Here is a 22,168-nt window from a genome sequence, read left to right as displayed (position 1 = left end):
AGGGCATAACTAAAAAATCACAGAAACTTCCTGCAATTTGCCTCCCCTATTAGAGACCTCTCCCTTATATATTGTTTGCTTTGCACATTTGATTTTAGTTCTCTTTAGCAAATCTGCTAACTTAATATGGTGTACTTTAAGATATTATCTGTAGAATGTGATATCTTCATGTTAAACTTAGCTGCTTTGTGTATCTGTACTGAAGCAAAAAAAGCCTAGTTCATCATTTGAAGAGGCCTTTTAAGACAGTAACGGAATAGGGTGAGGTTTTTTTTTACTATTTGCAGACTTTAACTGAGCCCCCATTGCCTCCAAACCCTGTGGTAGTCAGATATGCCCTCGCACATAAGTGTGTGCCAGGTACAGTGTTTGTATATGAGATCAATAAAATAGGTAATTATTAGAGACTAAAAGTACCTATACAAATGTAACACTTTTGGCCCGTAAAATTAGTTTTAAATGTATTTTCTGTACAGGCAGGCTGCCTATTTATTTATTAATTTTAGAAATGTATGAGTTTCCAGACCCGACATTTTTAAGTATGAGTTCCTGCTAGAACTGTTCTGTCTTCTTGGTAACATCCAGATTATAGTTACTAAAAAAGTATTGGTGTCCATTATTCATATTTGTTTGATGGAGCTGTTTGCCGGGTATGTATGGTGGTTATTACATTTTAAGCTATATACTGTATTATTTTATTATACCTATTTTATTTATATTTATTTATAAGTAATATAAGTACAATATTCTTATAGCAGGAGTCTTTAGTTATGACTATATAAGAACACTAACTAAATTAGAGCTGTTACTGATGCAAACCTAATTGCATTTGTTTTAAATGCTTCTGAGAATATTCAAAATGTATTGACAGTTGCATTTGACCTGTATTTACCTGGTTCAAGCTGCTTTTGAATTCCATTGACTGGTTTGAAGGAAAGAAGTAGTTGTGACCATCATCAGAACTAAGCTAACATGGACCTTATATATAATTGGCATGGTGTTCAAGAAAACCTTATCTGACATTATCTACTTTTGTTATATATCCCCCCTCTTATTGTGTGCTACTTCAACCAACATTTAGATTGTAAGCTCTTCTGGGCAGGGTCTGTTCCTCCTCCTGTGTCTTTATCTCTTTGTCATTTGCAACCCCTATTAAAAGTAAACAGCTGCATAATATGTTGGCGCTATATAAATACTGTTTATTATTATTATTATTATTATTATTATTATTAATAATATTATTATTAATAATATTAAAATAATAATGATAATATTATAATTATTAGTAATAATAATATTAAATATGTTTTGCACATTTGTTAAAAACCATATTACAGTATTATATGTTATACAGTATAAGTATTTGAATGTTTTGTATTGTATACCTATACTTTGTATAAGTATTGAGAATATTGATATATGGTAGCTGATTTTGATTACATTTTGGAAGGTAAAATAAAGAAGTAATTTCTTTAATTGATGTAGGCAGACTGAGATGTAGGATAAAACTCCATTTATATTATTTCAAATATACCAAATGTTTGCATTGGAGTATTCTTTATAACATGGTGATTGGTTGTTTTACATTTCGGTCATCCATCTATTTTCACATTTATTCCAAATCTTAATAACCTTGGAATGTTCTGGTAAGTTCATCCTACCGTCCCTTCCCTTTCCTCCATATAAGTGTGTACAGGAGGACAGGGTCATCTTTAAATAGATCATAGTTAATGAGTGTTAATAACCTTTCCTCTGCATGCTGCCACTCAGGAGATTCAGTATTGTTCTCCTGAACCTTGGATAAACTTATCTACAGGGTGCAGTTTCCTGCAGAAGTGGGAGGATCCTGCAGCTATAATAATAAAACAGTAGGACTTATAAAAGTAGGAGACCAGACTTCTGGAGCAAAGTGGCTTTAGGAATCATAAACCTGAAACCCGTTTGTGTACTCACAACGTCTTTGCTAATACGTCAGTTCTTTAGCTGTTCTCATGCTTAATTCTTCACATGACTTGGCATCCGAACTTATTTTGCAACAAAACACCTCTTCTAATTCTGTCGACTAAGACCCCCTTTCAACGCCTTGCTCATTCTAATTTTCCTCAGCTATGTCTTTCACCCCAGTGAGATTCGATGAGCTGTGTGAAGATGGGGAAAGTGATGTTGCTCCTGATTTGGAGTCTGTAAAAGCTTTGGCTGCCAGACTAAAGCTGCAAACCCGCCGACCATCCTATCAGGAATGGACGCAAAGAGTACAAGCAAGGCCATGGGCAAAGACTAAAACAGTTACCCAGGAAAGCCTCCCTTCTAATAGGGAGGTGGATACCCCTAAAAACAGCGTGTGCGGATTCAGTTCTATGGATGATGCTTTGGAATGGATTAGGAAAGAACTGGTGAGTGAGGCCTAAGAGAAGTACAATTCTATACCACATTAACCCAAGTAAAATTTAATTTAAAGAATGAATGAAGGAAAAGAGATTGTTATTGATGACGACTAAAAATTGCTTGGCTGTTTCTTCCTAAAATACTGTCTGAATCCAGTTATTTGCTTTAGAAAGTGTTCAAGCCGGTCAGCTTGGCAGCCAGCTAACTGGGTCAGCAAATACATCCCACTAATTCTTTCATTGCAGTTTTTTTTTAATTGAAATAACATTGCTGAGTTAGGAAAATCCTAAAATTTGATTTGACTTTTTATGTATTTATAACTACAAAACTGTATAAATCAGTTTTTTAATTGAAATAATTTTAATATTATTTTAGTTATATAAACAAAAATATTGAAGGCAAGGCTATGTACACACATCAATGATTCCTGTCCGATTATTGCCCCAGGGCCCCTAGTATCAGACGAGAATCTGGCGTGTGTACAGCGCTTGTGCTGAAGATCCTTTCCAATGACAAAAATCTAACATGTGTACGTAGCTTTAGCCACAATATATGGGCTAATATGTAATTTAAGCAAAGCATATAGTGTCCAATATATGATGTGCACTTCCATATTCACTTTATTGAACAGCAGCATTATCACAAGGAACAGCAGTGCAAACCCAATGCTTGTAAATTAGCCCTACACCCCCCTGATGATTTGTCTGATGTTTATCATTCTGATAAAAGCTGATTATTACTTCTATAAAAGAAATAGCAATTTTAGCTATTAAGTATTCTATATCATTCTTGGTGCCTCAGCATTATATGTTAACAGATGGTGAGAGATAACCCAGTTTTTTGTTCTTCAGAAATGAGTGAATCACTTGTCAAATAATGTATTTCTTTGCCTATAGACCTTTACATAAACTTACTCTTCCTGTAGTCACTTAGAAAACTCTTTCATTTTATCTAAAAGTTCTAGTAAAACAGGAGTGATGGAGGGATTCACTCAGTTTTTGCCCTAGCACATAACCCCATAAATTGTTAAATTACCAATATAGTGCAAACTTGGTATGTATAAGCCAAGCAGATATCAGATTATAAACACCTATTTACCTGCTTTAATCTTAGACAGACCTTTGTTTACACATGAGTTGATGATTTAGGTACACATGCATGGATTTGCTTTATTCACTAGGCTAGGAGAAAATTCACTTTGTAGGGTAAATAGCTTATAATCCTTTACCTAATCAACCCTATGCTGTAAACCCACACGATGTTGTTGTACCTATGTTTTCCTATTCTGATCTATAGTGGTCATGCAATGATTGATTTCTAGTAACTCAGGATCCTCAGCAATAGAAAAGTCATGCAGCAACAGATACTAAACCTAAGCTTTAAAAATAAATAGCAAACATTTTATATGTTTACTATACCTTTATATTGTTCATTAAGATTTGGTCCTGAATGAAGATGCTTTCTACACATACACCTGTAGTTTATTAATTTGAAGTATCTCTCCTGTATGATATGCAACAATGTGGAGCAATGAATGAATGCCAAGTGTACAGAAGAGGTACATTTGGAAGGGAATTTGACAAACTGTATTTAATAGAGCAATATAGTGGATGTTATATATTGTATTTTCTAAATGAATTAGATTGATACCTTTCTAAAATAACAGCTGTGTTGAATCCTGCTGGAACCTGCATTAGTCTTCGGATAAGTCTCTGTGAATGCTCCAGGTCAGTGGTGCGCAACCTTTTTTCATCTGGGGGCCACTGTTGACATTGAGATAAAACTTGCAGGCCACAATGCAAACAAACATTAAAGATGTATGTTTAAAACTAGAATAGTTTTATTTAAAATGAAATTAAGTTGAAATGCTTCTAGGTACTGTAATGTACATGTACCAAAAAAAGTAATGACAAATAAAGTCCCCCACTTATCCTACATTTCCCTTTCTTTACTGTTAAAGGAATATTGGGGTTCACAGAAGGTAAGTGGCCAGCTATGTGTGACAGGGTAGCACGGTATGATAGGTATAGTTTTTGTATTTTGTGATGGCACCGGGGGAGTTAGTCACAAGATTTCTGCACTTGCAGTTACATTTCTCTTTTCTTACAGAGAAATTGGGGTTCAAAGAGAGTAAAGGGATAGCTTTGGTTGACAGGGTAGGCATGATATGATGTTTATAACATTTGTATGGTGGGGAGGGGTTTCCTACTGGCTCCCACATTTCCAGTTGTCAACATCCTTCTGTTACAGAGAAATTGAGGTTCACAGAATGTAAGTGTCCAGCTATGTGTAACAGGCAGCTTGCCAGCCCTTCAGTCCTTCGCACCGAATCTGCAGGTTTGACTGCAAGCGGTAGTGAGCGGTACCGAGCGTCTCCCCTGAGCAAGGGTTCTATAGCATAAAGAAGCCTTGAAGTTTTGTGAATTTTAAAGGGCGCCACAGCACACAGACAATTGTCAGTACACTAATGTTTATTGCAATGAGAGTGGCCACCAGGGTGTCCCTAACATGCAAACTCAACTTGGGGACCCTGGTCTTTAAATAGCCCCCTTAATGTGAAAATATCCCTAATTGTTATTATGACTTTATGCTTGTGACTCCATATCTAGCAAATTATTATATGTAGAGGGCTTTTGGTTTAGTAGCAGCTCTCAGTGTCCCTACAAATTTCACATTTCTATGAGCGCCCCATCCCCCACAATAAAACGAGAAGCGAGGCAATGAAAAGAGGGCCAGATCTGACAGCTCCGTGCGCAGCTCCCTAGGTAAAGGCTGTACACAAAGAGCTAAATGATAGAGAGCAAGATTTAACTGCAAAATGGAAAATGGCTTGATATCATCTTGGGAAGTAATAAAGGTTTTGTTTATTGATAAAAATAGCTAGACTTCCTTCTTGTGTCTGGGATGTCTAAGCCTTATGAACAAAGCTTTGTTATATTTATAACACCCTAGGATAAAGGTGCTGCACAGGGACAGAGAGTAATCTGCATGGACTAACACAAGTGCTTGTAGGTTGAAATTTATTGTCTTGAAATAATTTAGACCAAATCAGATTTCCTTTAAAACTGAACTCTGGGTAGGAAAAAGTAAAAACATAAATTAAAAAGCAAACTGCTGCTATGTGCCTTGGTTATCTAGGCTGGGACCAATGTCAGCAAGGGGTCAAATCACTTACTAATTAAGTGCAGAAGGACAGGGGAAAGAGACCGAAGGGAGAAGACATGTGGGACAGGAAACCACTTAACTTGCTTTTTGTTGTTATTTTTTAGGCCCCATACCATTTTAGTACAGCTTTTTGGGGGTGCAGCAATTCCTAAAGGACCCCAGCAACACTCCTTAGCAGCTTTTTATTATATTTACAAACCTATCACTCAAGAAAGTACTGAAAATCCACAAAAGATACAAAATCTAGTACCATGCATGTCTGGCAGACATACAAGGGACATTACTGCAGGTCCAATACTTGTAAATGAGTTCTAACACTAAAAATGCAATACAGCTGGAGAAAGCATGCATACAGATATACAGGGAGGTAAATATCAAATAACAAGTACTTTATACTTTACACCGCTTGTGTTAACAGCATGAGAGAGACTAGTAGCTTCTAAATAGCATACCAAATAATATTCAGAAAACTTACTGTCTTTCTAACCCAATACCTCCTAACTTTTTGATATAGGAAATAGAGGAGTGAGAACTAGAATTAATTCATATGCAAAATTTGACAAATTAAACCCTCAAGTTTACAATAAAGGTTGGATGTGGTTTGTTTATATAGATATATAATTTTTATATGGGTATTAACATCAGACCAAAAAGAGGAACAATTCTTCCAAATGAAGGACAATTGGGAACTATGCAAGCTGTTTAGGTAAAAGTCTGCTGCCATCTATTTTCTAAGAAGTGTATAGTAGATAAATGTATTATCATTTTTGTTTTTTGTTTTTTTTCAACAGAGGGAGATGCAGGCTTCAGACCACCAATTAGCCCGCCAGCTTATGCTGCTCAGATCTCGAATCTCCCAACTGAAAATAGAGCAAACCTGTGAGAGACATAAGGAGATGTTGGATGATGCCACATTTGACCTAGAAGGTTGCGATGAGGACTCTGACCTGCTCTGCAACATCCCTCCAAGGGCTGCTTTTTCCCTTTCTACTCCTCTTAAGCACATTGGAGTTACTAAGATGAACATTAACTCTCGAAGATTCTCCTTGTGCTAAGATTCTGGATGTCATCCCCTTGTTAACCGGCAATATAGCAGCATGCTCACCAACTAAAGCCAGCAGGATTAGGCATGCATCATACATGCTTTTAGAAGATATATACTGTATAAAATTACTACCTATTTATAGCTTATTATTTAGACAGGGGTCGGCAAACTTTTTGGACTACTAGGCAATTTCAGGAGGTCAGAAAGGCACACTAGGCCAGAAGAAACAAGGTGTCTAAGGAAGGGTTTTTTTCCAACTGTGACTGCAATCTTCCGCTGTGTAGCCTCTGTACATGTGCATGTGCTTGGCATCAAAATGCCCCTTGAGATTTGACTGCTTGAAAGTGATGTTGGTGTCATTGCACACTAAACACAGGGCTTTGTTGCCGGGTTGGACGAAGAATAATTCGTCAGTTCATTCGAGGTTGAAGACACAACGTTTGAGGTCAAAATTCCGGAGACTAGTAGCTGGGCGTTGCTTCTGCTCTTTAGGCAATGTAGTTGAAGTTACTGTGCAGGAAGTCGATGATATTGATTTTGCGGGAACTCACGATAACACATCAATTCAATTAGTCCGGATCCAACAATAAATAACTAGGGGGACGTTAGGCTGGACTAGAATACTGGCTAGGTCGTATCCGGCCTAGAGGCCGGAGTTTGCCTACCTCTGATTTAGACTCTAAAATATCTTATAGCATATGGCTCACAGGTCCCCCTTCCTCTTTATTTTGTGCAAGAGGTTAAACATTTAATGGGTGTAGAGTATCAGATCAGCACTTCTGGAAAATACTATTTCTGAAAACAAGATGATGTAACTTCAGTTTGAAAAATAAGATATTTTTTAAAATGAGAACTTAAACTGACCAGCACATCAGGATCTTTGATAGATGTTGGCAGAATTATCAGCAGTTTGGCATTCTAATAATGGTGAACTGAACAGGCACTTAGTAGTAGGAGTAGCCAAGCCCTCTACACACAAAGCATAAAACATGTTATACTTCTGTTACCTGGATCAATTATATAACAGATTATATAATAATAAAATTATATAGTAATTATAACTACTATATTCACAACTCAGAGTACATTAATGTGGTGGTCAGTAGGAAGCATTACTCTTACATTGGTGGCCAGTGGGAAGTATGCCACTTGTACCACTAAAAGTTAATTTGTATCACTTAAATTGACCTAGGAGGCACAAATTGCTCAAGACTTAAAGAACTCCTAGCAAACTCTGGAGGAACTCTAGTTGAGAAACACTGACCTACATCATAGAAAAGCTCATCATGAATACAATCCCACCAGAAATCCAAGCTGGGTGCAAGATTAGCATGCCCCTACTAATATAAAAGCTGATTCTAAAGGAGATGATCAGCAAATCATGAATAAATCAAATCCAAGTCTATTTCAACATTTTAAACACAAAGCATTTCTATAGAAACTCAGTCTTCTGACAGCAGTTTATTTGTTTTTCCAGATGAAATAAAGACTTGAATTAAAATTGTATTTATCTAAAAAAATGACATTCTACATATGGACACAGGAAGCTAAGATTGATTGGAGCTGCATTAAGTTGTGTACCATTACCCAAAGTTTATTATAAAGCACATCAAACTTGAAAATTACTGAACTAAGCAAGTATTACTCAGTTATCATCCTGATAGCCATGTGAAACTATGATGTACAATATTGTTGAGAAAAAATAATAAATAATGCTTATAACAGAAAATATGTAACATATTATATTTGTGAAATCTTTTTATTAAAACATTGGTACAAAGAGAAAAAGAAAATACAAAAGCGCAAGGAACAAACAAATGCATGCAATACCCGTGACAACACAATAAAACCCAAAGAGATGGGTCCGGTCAATATACCCTTAACAGAATGTTTAAGACCTATGTGAGAGTACATAGAGAATGCAAAAGTGCCCCAGTGTTTCTGGAGAGGGGGTAAAATACCAAGTTTCCAATTGTGCTAACTGTCAAATCTGAGAGAGTATATACAAACAGGGAAGCAGGAAAATAGAAAAGGGGGGCAATGAATCCCAGGGAGCTTAGGGAGGGGAGGGGGAGATTCCACCACCTTGCTCAAATCAATGAATCTCATCCACATGAAGTAAGTAGAAAGTATTTGGGAAAGATCGTTGCAAAGTTTCAAAGAAGTCCCCTTTTGGAGGGTTTGATAGAACTTTCATATCTACTGCAGAGAAGAAAATGTAATTTAAAAAAGATGCCCATAAGGCAGTCATAACTGTTATAATGCAATCCATACAATATATCCATACAATGAAAAAGGAAACAGGATTGTTTTTTGTGAGCTACATCTCATCTACCGGTATGTGCATAACGTGTAAGTGACCTCAACTTTAAACTGAACAGCAACTCACCAATTCTATTAACCTCACTGAATGGAAAAAGGTCAAAAGGGTCTTAAGGCAATTCATATCCAAACCAAGGTGTCATCTATGCCATGGAATCAAGATAATTTTATCCTGAAGCAGTTCCAATTTCCCCAATCATTGGTGCAGTTTGTTCTGTATTGCTGTGCTGCACTTGGTAGATCCAAGACTTGACTGCCTATTTTCAGATTATTGAACACATTTTTGTCAAATTTGAATTTAAACAAAATGCCTAGAGTTCAGCTTTAAAATCTGTACTGAGGTTATGACTTCACATACAAAAGCATCAGTTTGTGGTTGCACCATGAATGTTAAGAGCTCCACTTGGGCAGGAAGTCAAGCAGCAGTGAGAAAGACAGAAACACATGCAAGGGTGTGGAGGGTGAAGGAGACAAAACAATTTATTAGACAAAACAAAAAAAACAAGCAACATATTTTATAGCATGTATCTCCCTTTGAAAAAACCTGGAACAATGAAACATTCATTGCAGTGCAATACTATTCCACACCAGTCCAACTGTGGATGTCCAGATAGCTCTGTTGTGTCATAGCTTATTCTTCATTCCCTGCAATGTTAAGAGACTAACAACTGTTAACAGGGACTTGTCTGTCTTTTTTTTACATTTCTGGGCAAATATGCAGAAGGGCTGTTACAAAATTTGATCTCTAACAGTAAGCCTTGTGTATTAGAAAACTGCCTAAACATCTGTCTGTGTTTCTGTTCTGGTCAATAAAACTGCAGCAAAAGAAATGTAACTCCTGGTTTAGCCAAGTACTGATTTTTTATAAGTCAGTTACCAAAAGAAAAATTACTGCTTGCCTGCCAACTCAAGCCCATAATTATATATAGTAACTATAAATAATTTGGTATATAATATTTGGGTATAGTGTCTGGGCATTTTGAATGTCAAACAATGCAAAGGAGCTCAGTGCTGGAACAAGAGCTTTGCACCCTAGCTGAGGATACTAGATGCCTTCTCAAGCTCTTAATTTGTCACTACAAAAAGAAAAACAAATTTAAAATTACAAACAAACAATAAAAAAAAACAGCGAAAAAGAGATAAGGGATGAGAAAAAAAAGTTACTAAAAATAGTTTTGGTTAACTAAAAGTTAAAACTGCAAAATGTTATTGTTAAAAACTAATTAGGGTTTTATAAAAAAAATGTTATTCTGCTGCTCTCCGCTAGAAGATAACATTTGTGGTAGAAACATGAACACAAATGGTAAAGTTAAAAAAGTGATAAAATAACTAAAATAATTTAAAGGGAATAGTTTAAAGGTAATGAAACCACTTTGAGTTGAAATATGATTTTGAATTATTTACACATAACAATGATTTATGAATAAATGAATGCGGAGCAGGACCTCAAACTCTCAGCTCAGCCCTGCAGATTACACTAGGAGAACAGAGCTCTCCCTGTGCTATCATCATAGCTCCATGAAAGCTGGTTGCTTTGCTGTATTTATCAGCAGCAGACAAAATTCCAGATACAGTGCAGAAGGCTATATTGCTGACAGCTGATAGTGAAGTTTTTTAAGCTTTCAGTTTGACAATTCAGTGTATCACAGGGCATAAATTGTCTGATCTCCCTAAAGAACTGCAACCAAGGCAAATTTCTTTTCTGCCTTGGCCCTACTGCAATCAATCTTTTGTGAGCAAAGTGGAAATTAATATAGTGGTTAATAAATATACTGTATATGGAGACTGGTTACCTGCTTTGCTCAAGCTTTACTGTGGTATATATGTATGTATGAAAACATTCTAACCTCTACATTACACTTTTGATTAAAATTAACCACTTTATGCAGATCCTTGGTAAAGATAATCAATGATGAAAATACCACAAATTCAAAAGATATCAAAATGGAAGTACAGGTACACACAAGACTAGATGCACTGATATATGGATACTGGTCATATAAAATGAGTTGATGAGTGGTCAAATAAAGCCAATATGAGTTTTTTTGTGTCAGTTGTTCATTGGCATGGACCGGCACAGAATTTTATTTGCATGTGCTTTCACTTGCCACCAGACCCTTTCTATGGTCATTTTTAGGGAACAGTTAAGCATGGTGTTTCTCAAAATTTTCACTTTTCATTTTCATGAAGAAACTCCTTGAAATAACTTTCAGGTCTTCAGGAAACCCCTACTATATTTACTAAATCTGCAGCTCAGTTTGTTAGTGTGGTGCTCACCGGCAAGAATGCTTCTTACATTGCTGGCCAGTGGAAAGAATTTCACCATTACAGAAAGCTAAAAAGCTCACTGGTGTCATTTAAGTTGTTCTGAGAGGCACAAGAAAGCCCTAAAAACCTCAGGAGGAACTCTAGCATAATGGTCATCAGAATGTGGTGGAGGCATATAGGGTTTATATAGTCTCTGAAAGCAGTAATGTCAAAATGAGACAAAAGTGGAATCCAAAGTAGTTTTAGTGCAGGTAAGTGCAATCAAGGTTATATTTTTACAGTGTTATGTTGTATAATGCCAACTGTAAAATTGTTTGATCTACTTTTTGAATCACATGATCAGTTTATGATCATGTTCAGCATTATTTCCAATTAAAATATCAATTGTGATTCAAAAATTGGTTTCAGTTTTATTACAATAGGTAACCAATCAACAAGAATAAAAGTCTTGTCCCAGCATATTTTTCTTTTATTTATTTGATGTCTATAGAAAATGTTGCTTAGTTATGGTGTATAGTTAGCTTCAGATTGGACTTATTGCACTCTATCTATGCACTAGAAGGTAAACCTAACTACAGAGCTAGGAGGGAAAATGTCCTAACTGGGTACTGTATTTACAAAAAGGTTAAAAGGAAGTGGGAACAAAGACGTTTACCCAATACAATAAAACAAAATGAATAAGCCAAAGCACAAACCCAATTTATTTACATTATATCCCATTGATGGGAACAACTGTTTTTAACCTCGTATTAAAAAATACTAGGGATAATTGATAATTGTATTAATGATTTGTAACAAGTCATGAAAAAATCAGGACACATGTATACTTGTGTATATGATTATAAAATCCCATTCTAAAAATACCAGGGCAACACTTGTTTAATACCAAAGCAATCAATAATTGCAAAGATTATTCTATTTTGACCAATACAATATACCATTACCATGACCATTACAGTATCCTGAGTTTGATATTTTCTATTTAGTTTTATTGCCAAGCCAAAATACTATAAAAAGTGTAAGGGCAAACAGTACAGCTTTCGCATTAGAAACCCACCTATATAGTCTAGGTAAATGTCCAAACATATTTGATCTATAAACATTTTTATTATCATATTAAATATTTTTTATTATCTTTTCAACAAATCTGACTCTGAAAATTCTCTATAATTGCTGCCCTGACTCAGAATAAAAAATATCTTCATCCTCATGTACAAGAGGGCAAGTAAAAGACATGGTAAATAATTCTAGTTTTTTGCATGGCTTTGTAGGAGAATGCTAAAATACTTCTCCAACAATCAGCAGGATATATGACAAGAAGTAACAAATACAGATTTGATCATCCTTTAGCCTCTAGAATTACAAAGAGAAGCATGCGGGGAGTGAAGTGAATCAACTTTTAATCTTCTTGCCATACTAGCAAAAGTAAATCACTACTCGTATTTTGGAAGTTCCTCACTGCCATTGTTTTTTATAAATCGCTTAGTGGTCCTAATGCACTTCCATTTTAGTTGTGGCATTAGGGTGTAAAAAACTGTAAAACATTTTTCAAAACTTTTAGAAACGTTTGAAGCTACCCTATTAGTGCAAAAAAATGCTATACTGTTATCAGAATTTTATTATTAGCATATATTTATTCAATAAAATTGCATAAAATTGACACTGCTCACAATGAGATAGGTCTAACAAATTCATGAATAGTAGGGATCAAGGTACTATTAATATTACCACAAAATATGCAGCTGATCCAGATCCTATTTGTTAAAAGAAGACTGGGCACTTTGGGAACAACATCCACCTGTGATGGGGTAATGCCGCTTTGTTGGTAATCTTTTTACTCCTACATCAGTCACTCCAGCACAAGCCAACAAGATGGTGACTGGGCCTTATGGCTTCCCAGACAAGATGGTGACTGGGCCTTATGGCTTCCCAGACAAGATGGTACAAGATGGTGACTGGGCCTTATGGCTTCCCAGACAAGATGGTGACTGGGCCTTATGGCTTCCCAGACAAGATGGTTACTGGGCCTTATGGCTTCCCAGACCTAACACAGCGCACTAGAAATGAGACAAGTATAAAGCCAAGCATCTTGTTCTCTTCTTAAAATATATTAAATTCCTGCCAGGTAAGTTAAATTTAACGTCTGAATGCAGAAATCACTGTCATGTTGTTTTGTTTTTTTGTTTTGCTGTGTGCACCATTACACCTAACACAAAGAAAAATGAAATAACCTGAAGTAAGATGAATTCCTCCCTTAGATAGTTGTCCCTAGCTGATTTCCAATTACCACTTGTTCTGGGGACAACTTTAAAATATTATCATAGGTGTATATAGGTGTATATATATATGTAAAGATACATAGGTGTATATTTTTACTTTATTAAAAACGTGTTTAATGTAGTTGTACACTTTAAAGACATCTTATCAGTAATTATATCATCATTATGAGATAAATATCACTAGGATTGGAGCACTAGCACTAGAGCACAAGCACTATATAGCACTAGCACAGAGCCTTTCAGAGCAAATTGAACATTATTTGTCACAATCTGATCCCTACAATAGTCTAATGATGTCAATTTATAATTATAGTCCCAAGACAATTTGTTGGGGGAAACCAATGCACTTTTTAGCGTGTTTTTGGGATTTGGGAGGAAACCAAAGTCCCCGGAGGGAACACACGCAAAAACATTAAAACAAAACATTAATTGCATGTAAATGTAGTAACTATGCAGTTATGTAAAGTTGCCACTGCTAAGGAAACAGCTCTGTGATCTACATGTTAGGACACAATCATGTAACTAGCATTTTCAGGAGGTCACAGATTTACCCAAATATTCTGAATGAGGAACAATATGACAGCTGATTTGGAGATCTCATCTCTATATTGTTTGCTGAATTTGTCTACAGATTGTCTGGATTTTGGACAAATATTTTGAATGTTTTTTGAATGATGGCCATGTTTGGCATAAGTAGATATCTGAGTTTTAACTTTGTGCTGCGGATATGGCTTTTGACACACGACTATCAGCTAGTGTTTTTGTGGTTGCACCATAAGAGTAATGAGTTCTACTTGGGCAGGAAGTCAGGTAACAATGAGACAGAAAGAAGCAGATGCAAAGTGAAGGAGTGAGGGTGAGAAAAGAATGCAGAGAAGAGAAGCTAGAGAAGAAGCAGCAGACTGAAAAGAGGGCAAAAAGAATTGCAAGAAAGGTACAATGACCCAAAATCAGGAGTGATCCATAGGTTGGCTGGACCTTACAGAAAAATCGAGGAGGTTAACCTAAAAAAGTAAACCAAGAAGAAAAGCAAACCATAAGGCAAATTTATAAAAAGACCTTGTAGGGGAAACAATGATGGCAACCTAACTGAATAGCCATACTCAGCTTCCTACTTACAGGTAAATATCTTTTTTGCAAAAAGAGGGGTGGTATGAGCTTCTGTGCATTTTGCATGATTTGGACTAACAATACCATATTTTCTTTTGCTAACCATGTTTATTTCATTTATTGTGCTATTTTTTCAATAATGTACATCTGACATCTTTGGGTGCGCAAACAATAGCTGGTGTATGGTTGGTCATAGTATTTTACTCTCACTGATGCTCTTCTCTTAAACTTATTTAACAAACCTACCATGTGCAGTGATTTGACAGTTATGTTGACAGACTTAAACCCATTCTGCTTTTGTTTGTATGGATTGATTGCTGTGCTGACTCCCAAAAAAATCTTAATGAAAAATATTCTTTCTTCTATATACAATTTTGTGCTTTAAAGTTTTGTAATACTGAACTTGCTAAAGTATTAGTGTGTAGACTATTGTACACACAATATGTTAATACAGCAAAATATTTATTGATTTAATTCATACATTTTCCACTGATCTCTTGAAATGTTCTGAAGTTCTTCCATGATTCATGACCTATTTGCATATAAAATGGCATCCAGCACTGTCACAGTTTCCTCCTAGTATTTTCATAAGATGGCTGAGCCACAAAAAACCACACAGAACACACATGTGTGTTCAAAAGTCTAATTTATGTGGATTGGTGTTAGTATATGCTGTATCAGCAGTACAGTGTCTAATACGCTATGATGTCTTTCCAGTTCATGCTTCTCCATTTTATATTGGAATTTGGTCAGCTCAGTTTTTAAATATTTTGATAGATGTTTGTAGGAGATATTAATTGATGTTTTAAAGTCTAGTGTCATGGCTATTTTTAAAAATGAGCAAAGTATAGCAATTATTCTAAGTCTACATACCATGGATTGCATTTACCTATGCTTGACCCTAAATATACTAAATATACTTATGTACAAAGTGGACATAAATGTTGGTAATGTACTACTTGGCTAAGTATAAGAAATACCCATCACTATATGTAATACTCAACCAACAATACAATATTTTCTGATGGTTTGTGCAGACAAATAACTTCAACAGCTGCTTACAACCTTGGGATGTTTTATAAAAGAAACTCTAGACAGAGCTCACATGTGGCCCTGACCCTTCCCATTATCTGGCCACTAAAGCCACCACTACATTTGTGACCAACAGGGTGGTCCAGACAATGGGGAAGGTACAAGCAACAGGAAACAGGGGGGCTACATGCTGACCATGCCTGCTCTGGACAGCCTCTTTGGTAAATCAGCTGAGGATGTTAGGGGAGCTCTACAAAGAAACCATAACCATGTGCAACCCGTAAAAGAATAACTAAAGTACCCAGAATACTGTATGAAAAGTATACTTAAAATTAGAAAATAAAATGCTTATATTTCAAGTTCCCTGGTTCATCTCCTCTCCCCTCAACAACATGCTAATGGCCTTTCTATTGGTGAACCTTTTCAAATTTAATTACATACCAAATGTTTGGTCTGATCTCCATGTTCTTTTAGGAAAATGCTGCACATGTGCAATTCAATGTATGATCCTGGGATGTGCTTGGTATTCCGGCAGCCCCAGGGCATATGTGGGATTTAAATCATCCTGGCCTGGCCAATCAAGATGGCTGAATATCAGAACCAAAAATAGGAGAAGGAAGAAGATGTTGGCAGACATCCCCTGTCCCGTCTGCAATAAAGGATTGCTTAAAAAAAAGTCCTTAGCCCTTATTGAAGCAGTGAGCTGGATGTATGGAAGAGTTATGCAAACATTAAAATGCCTTGATATTTGGTTGTTAGTTTGGAAGACTACCCTGGGCGATGCTCACATGGGAAGCCAACCCTCTATTGCTGAAAGAACTACCGGTAAATTACAATCAATAAAAAGGGAATAGATCAGAGACAGACTGACAAAAAAATGGCTGCGTTCTGTCTGACTGCAGCTTTAATGCACACAATGATAAGCGCACACTGTACAGTGAAATCAAAGTAAACTATTTAAATATAGAGAGAAAAAAATAACATAAATAAAATTAACATTATTTTTACATTTATTAAGATTAATTAGCTAATGCTAATGTAACAGTTCTTTTTTCTTTTTTTTTTTCTTTTTTTCAGTCATATTTCTGTTGACAGCAAAACAATATGTTAAGATTAGCTAAGAAATGGGCATTCTGACACTGGAGGAAAATTTGGCAATTCTGCTGGGAAAAATATACTCAGTATAAAAATTTCAATCGTATATAGCAATCTAAAGAACATGGTATTTGTGGAAACATACTACATTTCAACCTCTCCTAATCTAATGTGGGAATATCATACACCTTAGTTATTATTACATAAAGAAAGTTTAAGCAGGAGGATAAATTAAACTAATCGGTATGTTTGTATTATTGATATGTTGTTGACAAAGCTTATGTTAACATTGAGTTTAACTAAATTTTTTAGGATTCCAGGAATTTTGGATTTTCATCTTTGAACATCATCTTTGATCTGTGATTATAAAATATGTCATTCCTTTGTCTAATCTAGTGGTCAGCACTTAGATTTTAATTTTATGGTATAAAGCCTGTAAAAAATGACATTATTTGTGGTTCTTCTCTGTTGGTTTTGTTATGGGAAATATCGGGGCATGATATAGGGAGTTAAGATACTTAGTAAGAGAGAGAAATATAGAGGTTCCAAAACTGCAGACCTGGCTTTTACTGGGCCCCTGTAGAGTGTGTGTTTTGTAAAATAAAAAATATTTAGGTGAAGGTAAAAATATTCTTTGGATCGGCTTCTACTTAAAGTCTTCTGTAAAGCTCATCCATTTTCTCATTTTAAGCTTTTCCATGGATATTGCTGTGCGAAACATCAAATGTGGCAAAAGTAATTTTAAGGGACTGACAGGGAAACAGATGTGGAAGAATTAATTTCAAAATATTTTGTAATTGCAGTGATCCTTACCAGTCCCATGTAGCATGTCACCAGTCTATGACTGTCTAGAAGTCCTTAAAAAGTCCTAAAGCATGTCCACCGTCTCTGACCATCTCCTGAACAACGCTTGCACTCTCTGACCATATCCTATAGTAAGTCTGCACTCTCTGACCATATCTCATAGTAAGTCTGCACTCTCTGACCATATCTCATAGTAAGTCTCCACTCTCTGACCATATCCTATAGTAAGTCTGCACTCCCTGACCATATCTCATAGTAAGTCTGCACTCTCTGACCATATCCTATAGTAAGTCTGCACTCCCTGACCATATCTCATAGTAAGTCTGCACTCTCTGACCATATCCTATAGTAAGTCTGCACTCTCTGACCATATCTCATAGTAAGTCTGCACTCTCTGACCATATCTCATAGTAAGTCTGCACTCTCTGACCATATCCTGTAGTAGGTCTGCACTTTCTCACCATATCCTGTAGTAAGTATGCACTCTCTGACCACCTCTTTTAGAATGTGGGCAGTCTATGACCATCTACTAGATTTTAAGCTCTTCGGGGCAGGGCCCTCTCCTCCTGTATCACTGTCTGTATTCGTCTGTCATTTGCAACCCCTATTTAATGTAATATGTTGGTGCTATATAAATCCTGGTAAATAATAATAATCTCCTGTAATATGTTTGCAGTCTTTGTGGTATCCATCTCCTGTGGTATATATTTAGTCTCTTACCAACTCCTCTGTCTCTGACTATCTCTTGCAGAATGTCTGTGGACTCTAACCATCTCCTGTAGTGTGTCTGCAGTCTCAAACTTTACTCAAACTTCATGAAAAAACTGTAGTTCCTGACTATGGCATGTAGTATGTCTCAGTTTCTGACAATCTTTTGTAGTATGTTTGCAGTGTCTGGCCATCTCCTTTATTATGTCTCCAACCATCCACTGTGGAGTTTCTGCACTCTTTGACCATCTTCTGCAGAATGTCTGTCTATCTTCTGTTGCATGTCTGCATTCTCTGTCTGTCTACTGCAGAAAGTCTGCAGACTCTGACTGTCTACTGTAGCATGTCAGTTATCCCTATCAGCTTTCTTTATTACTACATTCGTTATTTGTATGTGCTTTGGTGATCTCAGGGGTTTGAGGTTTTCTACATAAAGTACATTGACCACCACTGGTATATAGTATTTACCTTGTGGACAAAGTATTATATGTTGTAATATACCAAATAACCTGCTCAGTTTTTTGTAGTAATATTGTAGTATATTAAGCCTTGGTGTTCAAAATTGAAGGTGGGCAAAGTTTATCATTCAATAAATTATGGCAGATTATGGGGTTAGGCAAAATAAATAAATATATAGGTTTTGATAATGTAACATAAATGTTGTTACAACATTTACTAGATAAGAAACCCACGCATGTTGTTTCCCAGAGCTCAGCTGTCACAATTGAATTGTGATCATTGGGGGAGTAAAGACTAAAAAGTCAAAATGTTTGAATGCATCCCAAGTAATCTGTAGGTTAGCAGATCTATCAGTCCCGTCCTCATACTTCACAGTCTTAGTTTTCCTGACTCAATATGTATTTGGAGCATTCCTCAAATGCAGGTCATCAAAGTTCCTTATACTTTTATTATAAAGTTCTCTTGGCACCACAGAGGCTGCTTTGACTTGCTTTGCATTGCATCTGTTACTTTAGCCACATCATGTCCTAATTATCTACATTCAAACTGTAGGCATGCAGGTTAAATAGTCCTTTTATGCCAAGTGTTGTTTGCAAGTTAAATATAGATATTTGCATTTTATTAGCTATTAAAACACAAATGTATTTAACATTTAAACACAAATGGTTTGCTTTTTAAATGCAAATGCCCTTAAATACCAAATACAATATTAAAAAAATGCACATGGTGACCTTAATAGATTTTCTAATATGAGAGGAAATAATAGGAACTAAAAAACATGTACCGTAACATAATCCAACTCTGCTTAACTTTAAATGCTGTGAGAATATAGGAGACTTGTCCCTTAGCTGGCAGTTCCTGGCTATCAAAATGACAGCTGGGGTTTTCTGTGAAAATACAGCAGCTATTCCAGCAACTATTGTCAAAAACAAACCTTTTATAATAACTCAGTTTAATTTATCTGCAAATAAAAGATGAACTGTGATCTGGATATGAAAAGAGTGAAAGAAATTAGACAAGTAAAGTATATAATCCTACTTACCCTACATTAACCCCTAGCTTACCACCATTTGGATGTTTTTTTGTTCATCATACCTAATCATACCTGTCATTCTAAATAGAATACCATTTAACATGAACAGTAACACTAACAAGACTATCCAAAAATCGATAAAATAGAAAAATTATTTCTTTTTCAAGATTTGTTATAATATATTTACAAGACAATATCCCCAAAGAATGCCTTCCTTGTCCTAATATATATATATATATATATATATATATATTCCTTTGTTTTCTTAAGTAACTAAAAAATAATTGCCATATAAATAGATCATAGCAGAAATACAAAAATTGCTTTGGTCCGTAAGAGATGTGAAAACTGAAGTGGTTTAGGAAGGTAGAATTTGACACCCTGTTTGATATTTGGGGTTCTAAAAAACTGGATAAATCTATTTTTTTGTCTAATTTGGATTTCCTTTATTTCTCAAATATCCTATATTGTAAATTAAATTTAAATGGATCAGTAATATAGGTAATAGAGTAAAATAACTGATAGATCCATCAAAATAACACCTTTCAAAAACTCCTTATTCTTTAAAAAGGCAACCCATGGCATTAGAGGAGCATAGTGACTCAAAAACGTGACAGGGCAGAGAAAAGCTAAACTTTTTCAGGAAAATGTAAGATTGCATATGGCTTCTGCTAATACCTTGACCCAATGATCAAAAAAGTTATTTGCAATAAACAGAACCTATATGTATACATTTTTCAGCATATGTTCAATTTAGACCTCACACCAGGTTTGAGACAGATTTGCTTTAATTATTCACTCGTTTCTTGATTATTTCTGCTGAAAACTGTTTAATAGTTCAGCTTTTTGTTTGTTTCTTGTCTAAAAAGGAAGTAATAACAGTTTGTCTAGTGAGGTCCTATGTGATCATATTACTTGTTTGTACCATCCAGCTGAATACTTGAATAAAACAATTATTCTATGTGCACAGACCGTTACTGAATGAAGACTCTTTACTTAAGGATCTTTATGCAGGTACAATGGGGTGTGGCTGTAGCTCTGAATATGAAGATGACTGGATAGAAAATTTTGATATATGTGAAAACTGCCATTTGCCACGAGAAAAGTCACATGTGAGTACAATGCTGTTTAATAATGTTTATGAGTCTTGTAAGATAAAATGTTTAGGTGAGGTTGAACCTGACGTATCAAAAAAGTACAATGTATTTTAAATAAGAATATTAATGAACGTATTCAACTTGGTAAAAACAATAATTAACTACAGTATAAATAGTTGGTCCCTTAGCACAATAGTTAAGATCTAAAACCAAAGTTTTTTTCTTATTTTTTTTACATAGAGTAGGGAATAGATATGACTGATTATATATACAGCAGCACCACTCTGCAGGACACAAAATCAGAGCTACTTTGCGGAGTGTGGTTTGACATGTCTGTGTCACTTTCGTCATATACTTTAGACCAGGCACCTTGATCACTGAGTTTGACGTATGAAGCAATGACAGGAAGGCATATCAGTCTGCCTGGCACCCATTCTGTAAGACACACAGGCCAGATTTTACATTTCAAAATGTTTGATCTGATAAAATGATCGACTATAAAGTATATTTAACAGATGACCAGTCAGAAATTACCATATTATGTGTCCTGAATCAGATATAGACAGATTATACATATTGGTAATTATCAATCAAAAGTACCAACATTGGGTTGTGTGTAAAAATTAACCAAGCAAGTCTGATGGCAGGCTCCAATCTGTCCTTTGGTTCACCCCATCCCTACTCTACAATTGGAATATTGTACTCATATTTGCAATGTTTTTGGACTTCAATTCGATCAATTACTTATTAGACAAATACACTTGTCAACAGATCTGCTTGTATATACAAGGTATAAAGAAGCTGAACTCAGACACTGTCTTATCTGGAGCTACTGTATACAATCAATTTGTCCCTGGTGTTTTTATGATGCCATACTCAGAAAACACAAAGCATTATTAATTTCCAAAGAAACCAGAGATTTACCATTCCACCTAATTTTAGCAGCTCTCCTACAGTTAAAACCTATACCATTATAAAGGTGTAACATGTCAACAGTCAAAATTATTTTATAATAAATTGATAAGAGTAATCATACACAGAAAGATGTAAGCATACTCTATTTGAATGGGAAAAAACTATTCTGCATGGGTTGTGGGTTTTTAGGAATTTACTTACAACTGAATAATTTGAGCATAATGATTTAAAACATCTTGAAATTAATTATCTTTCATACTACTGATTCTCAAGGTCAGGTTTGAGAGTTATACTTGTCTAGACTTCCCCCTATGGACTATAATCACAAATAAACTAGAGTAGTTGATTTGCTGCTGTTTTAACCACCTAAGCGTTACACTGAGGTCTAGATTTCTGTACCAAAAGTGATCCACTGTTTTTCATGAAATTTTTTTTTTAATTGTAGACCTGT

The 22,168-nt window shown here is 35.5% G+C and overlaps 2 protein-coding genes across 2 annotated transcripts in view; both read left to right on the top strand.

Moving 5' to 3' along the window:
- Positions 1-1,892: 1,892 nt before the first annotated feature.
- FAM167B (family with sequence similarity 167 member B) lies at positions 1,893-8,335 on the top strand. The gene is made up of 2 exons (XM_072418242.1): positions 1,893-2,393; positions 6,342-8,335. Exons 1-2 carry the CDS (start codon positions 2,109-2,111, stop codon positions 6,603-6,605), a joined length of 549 nt encoding a protein of 182 aa, XP_072274343.1. The 5' UTR covers positions 1,893-2,108; the 3' UTR covers positions 6,606-8,335.
- A 5,778-nt stretch (positions 8,336-14,113) lies between these two features.
- LCK (LCK proto-oncogene, Src family tyrosine kinase) overlaps positions 14,114-22,168 on the top strand; it is a 19,303-nt gene continuing 11,248 nt past the window's right edge. Inside the window, exons 1-2 of the mRNA XM_072418231.1 lie at positions 14,114-14,585; positions 20,676-20,817. Coding sequence (XP_072274332.1) covers positions 20,725-20,817 — 93 coding nt within the window. The 5' untranslated portion in view covers positions 14,114-14,585; positions 20,676-20,724. The remainder of the gene's footprint in view (positions 14,586-20,675; positions 20,818-22,168) is intronic.

Source organism: Pyxicephalus adspersus, chromosome 1 (assembly GCF_032062135.1).
Source record: "Pyxicephalus adspersus chromosome 1, UCB_Pads_2.0, whole genome shotgun sequence".
Lineage (NCBI taxonomy): Eukaryota > Metazoa > Chordata > Amphibia > Anura > Pyxicephalidae > Pyxicephalus > Pyxicephalus adspersus.
This window is presented reverse-complemented; position numbering and strand designations above follow the sequence as displayed.

Coding starts and splice junctions, on each gene's coding strand:
- FAM167B (XM_072418242.1), top strand. CDS start 2,109: ATGTCTTTCACCCCAGTGAGATTCGATGAGCTGTGTGAAGATGGGGAA. Junction 2,394..6,341: donor AATGGATTAGGAAAGAACTG/GTGAGTGAGGCC, acceptor TTTTTTCAACAG/AGGGAGATGCAGGCTTCAGA.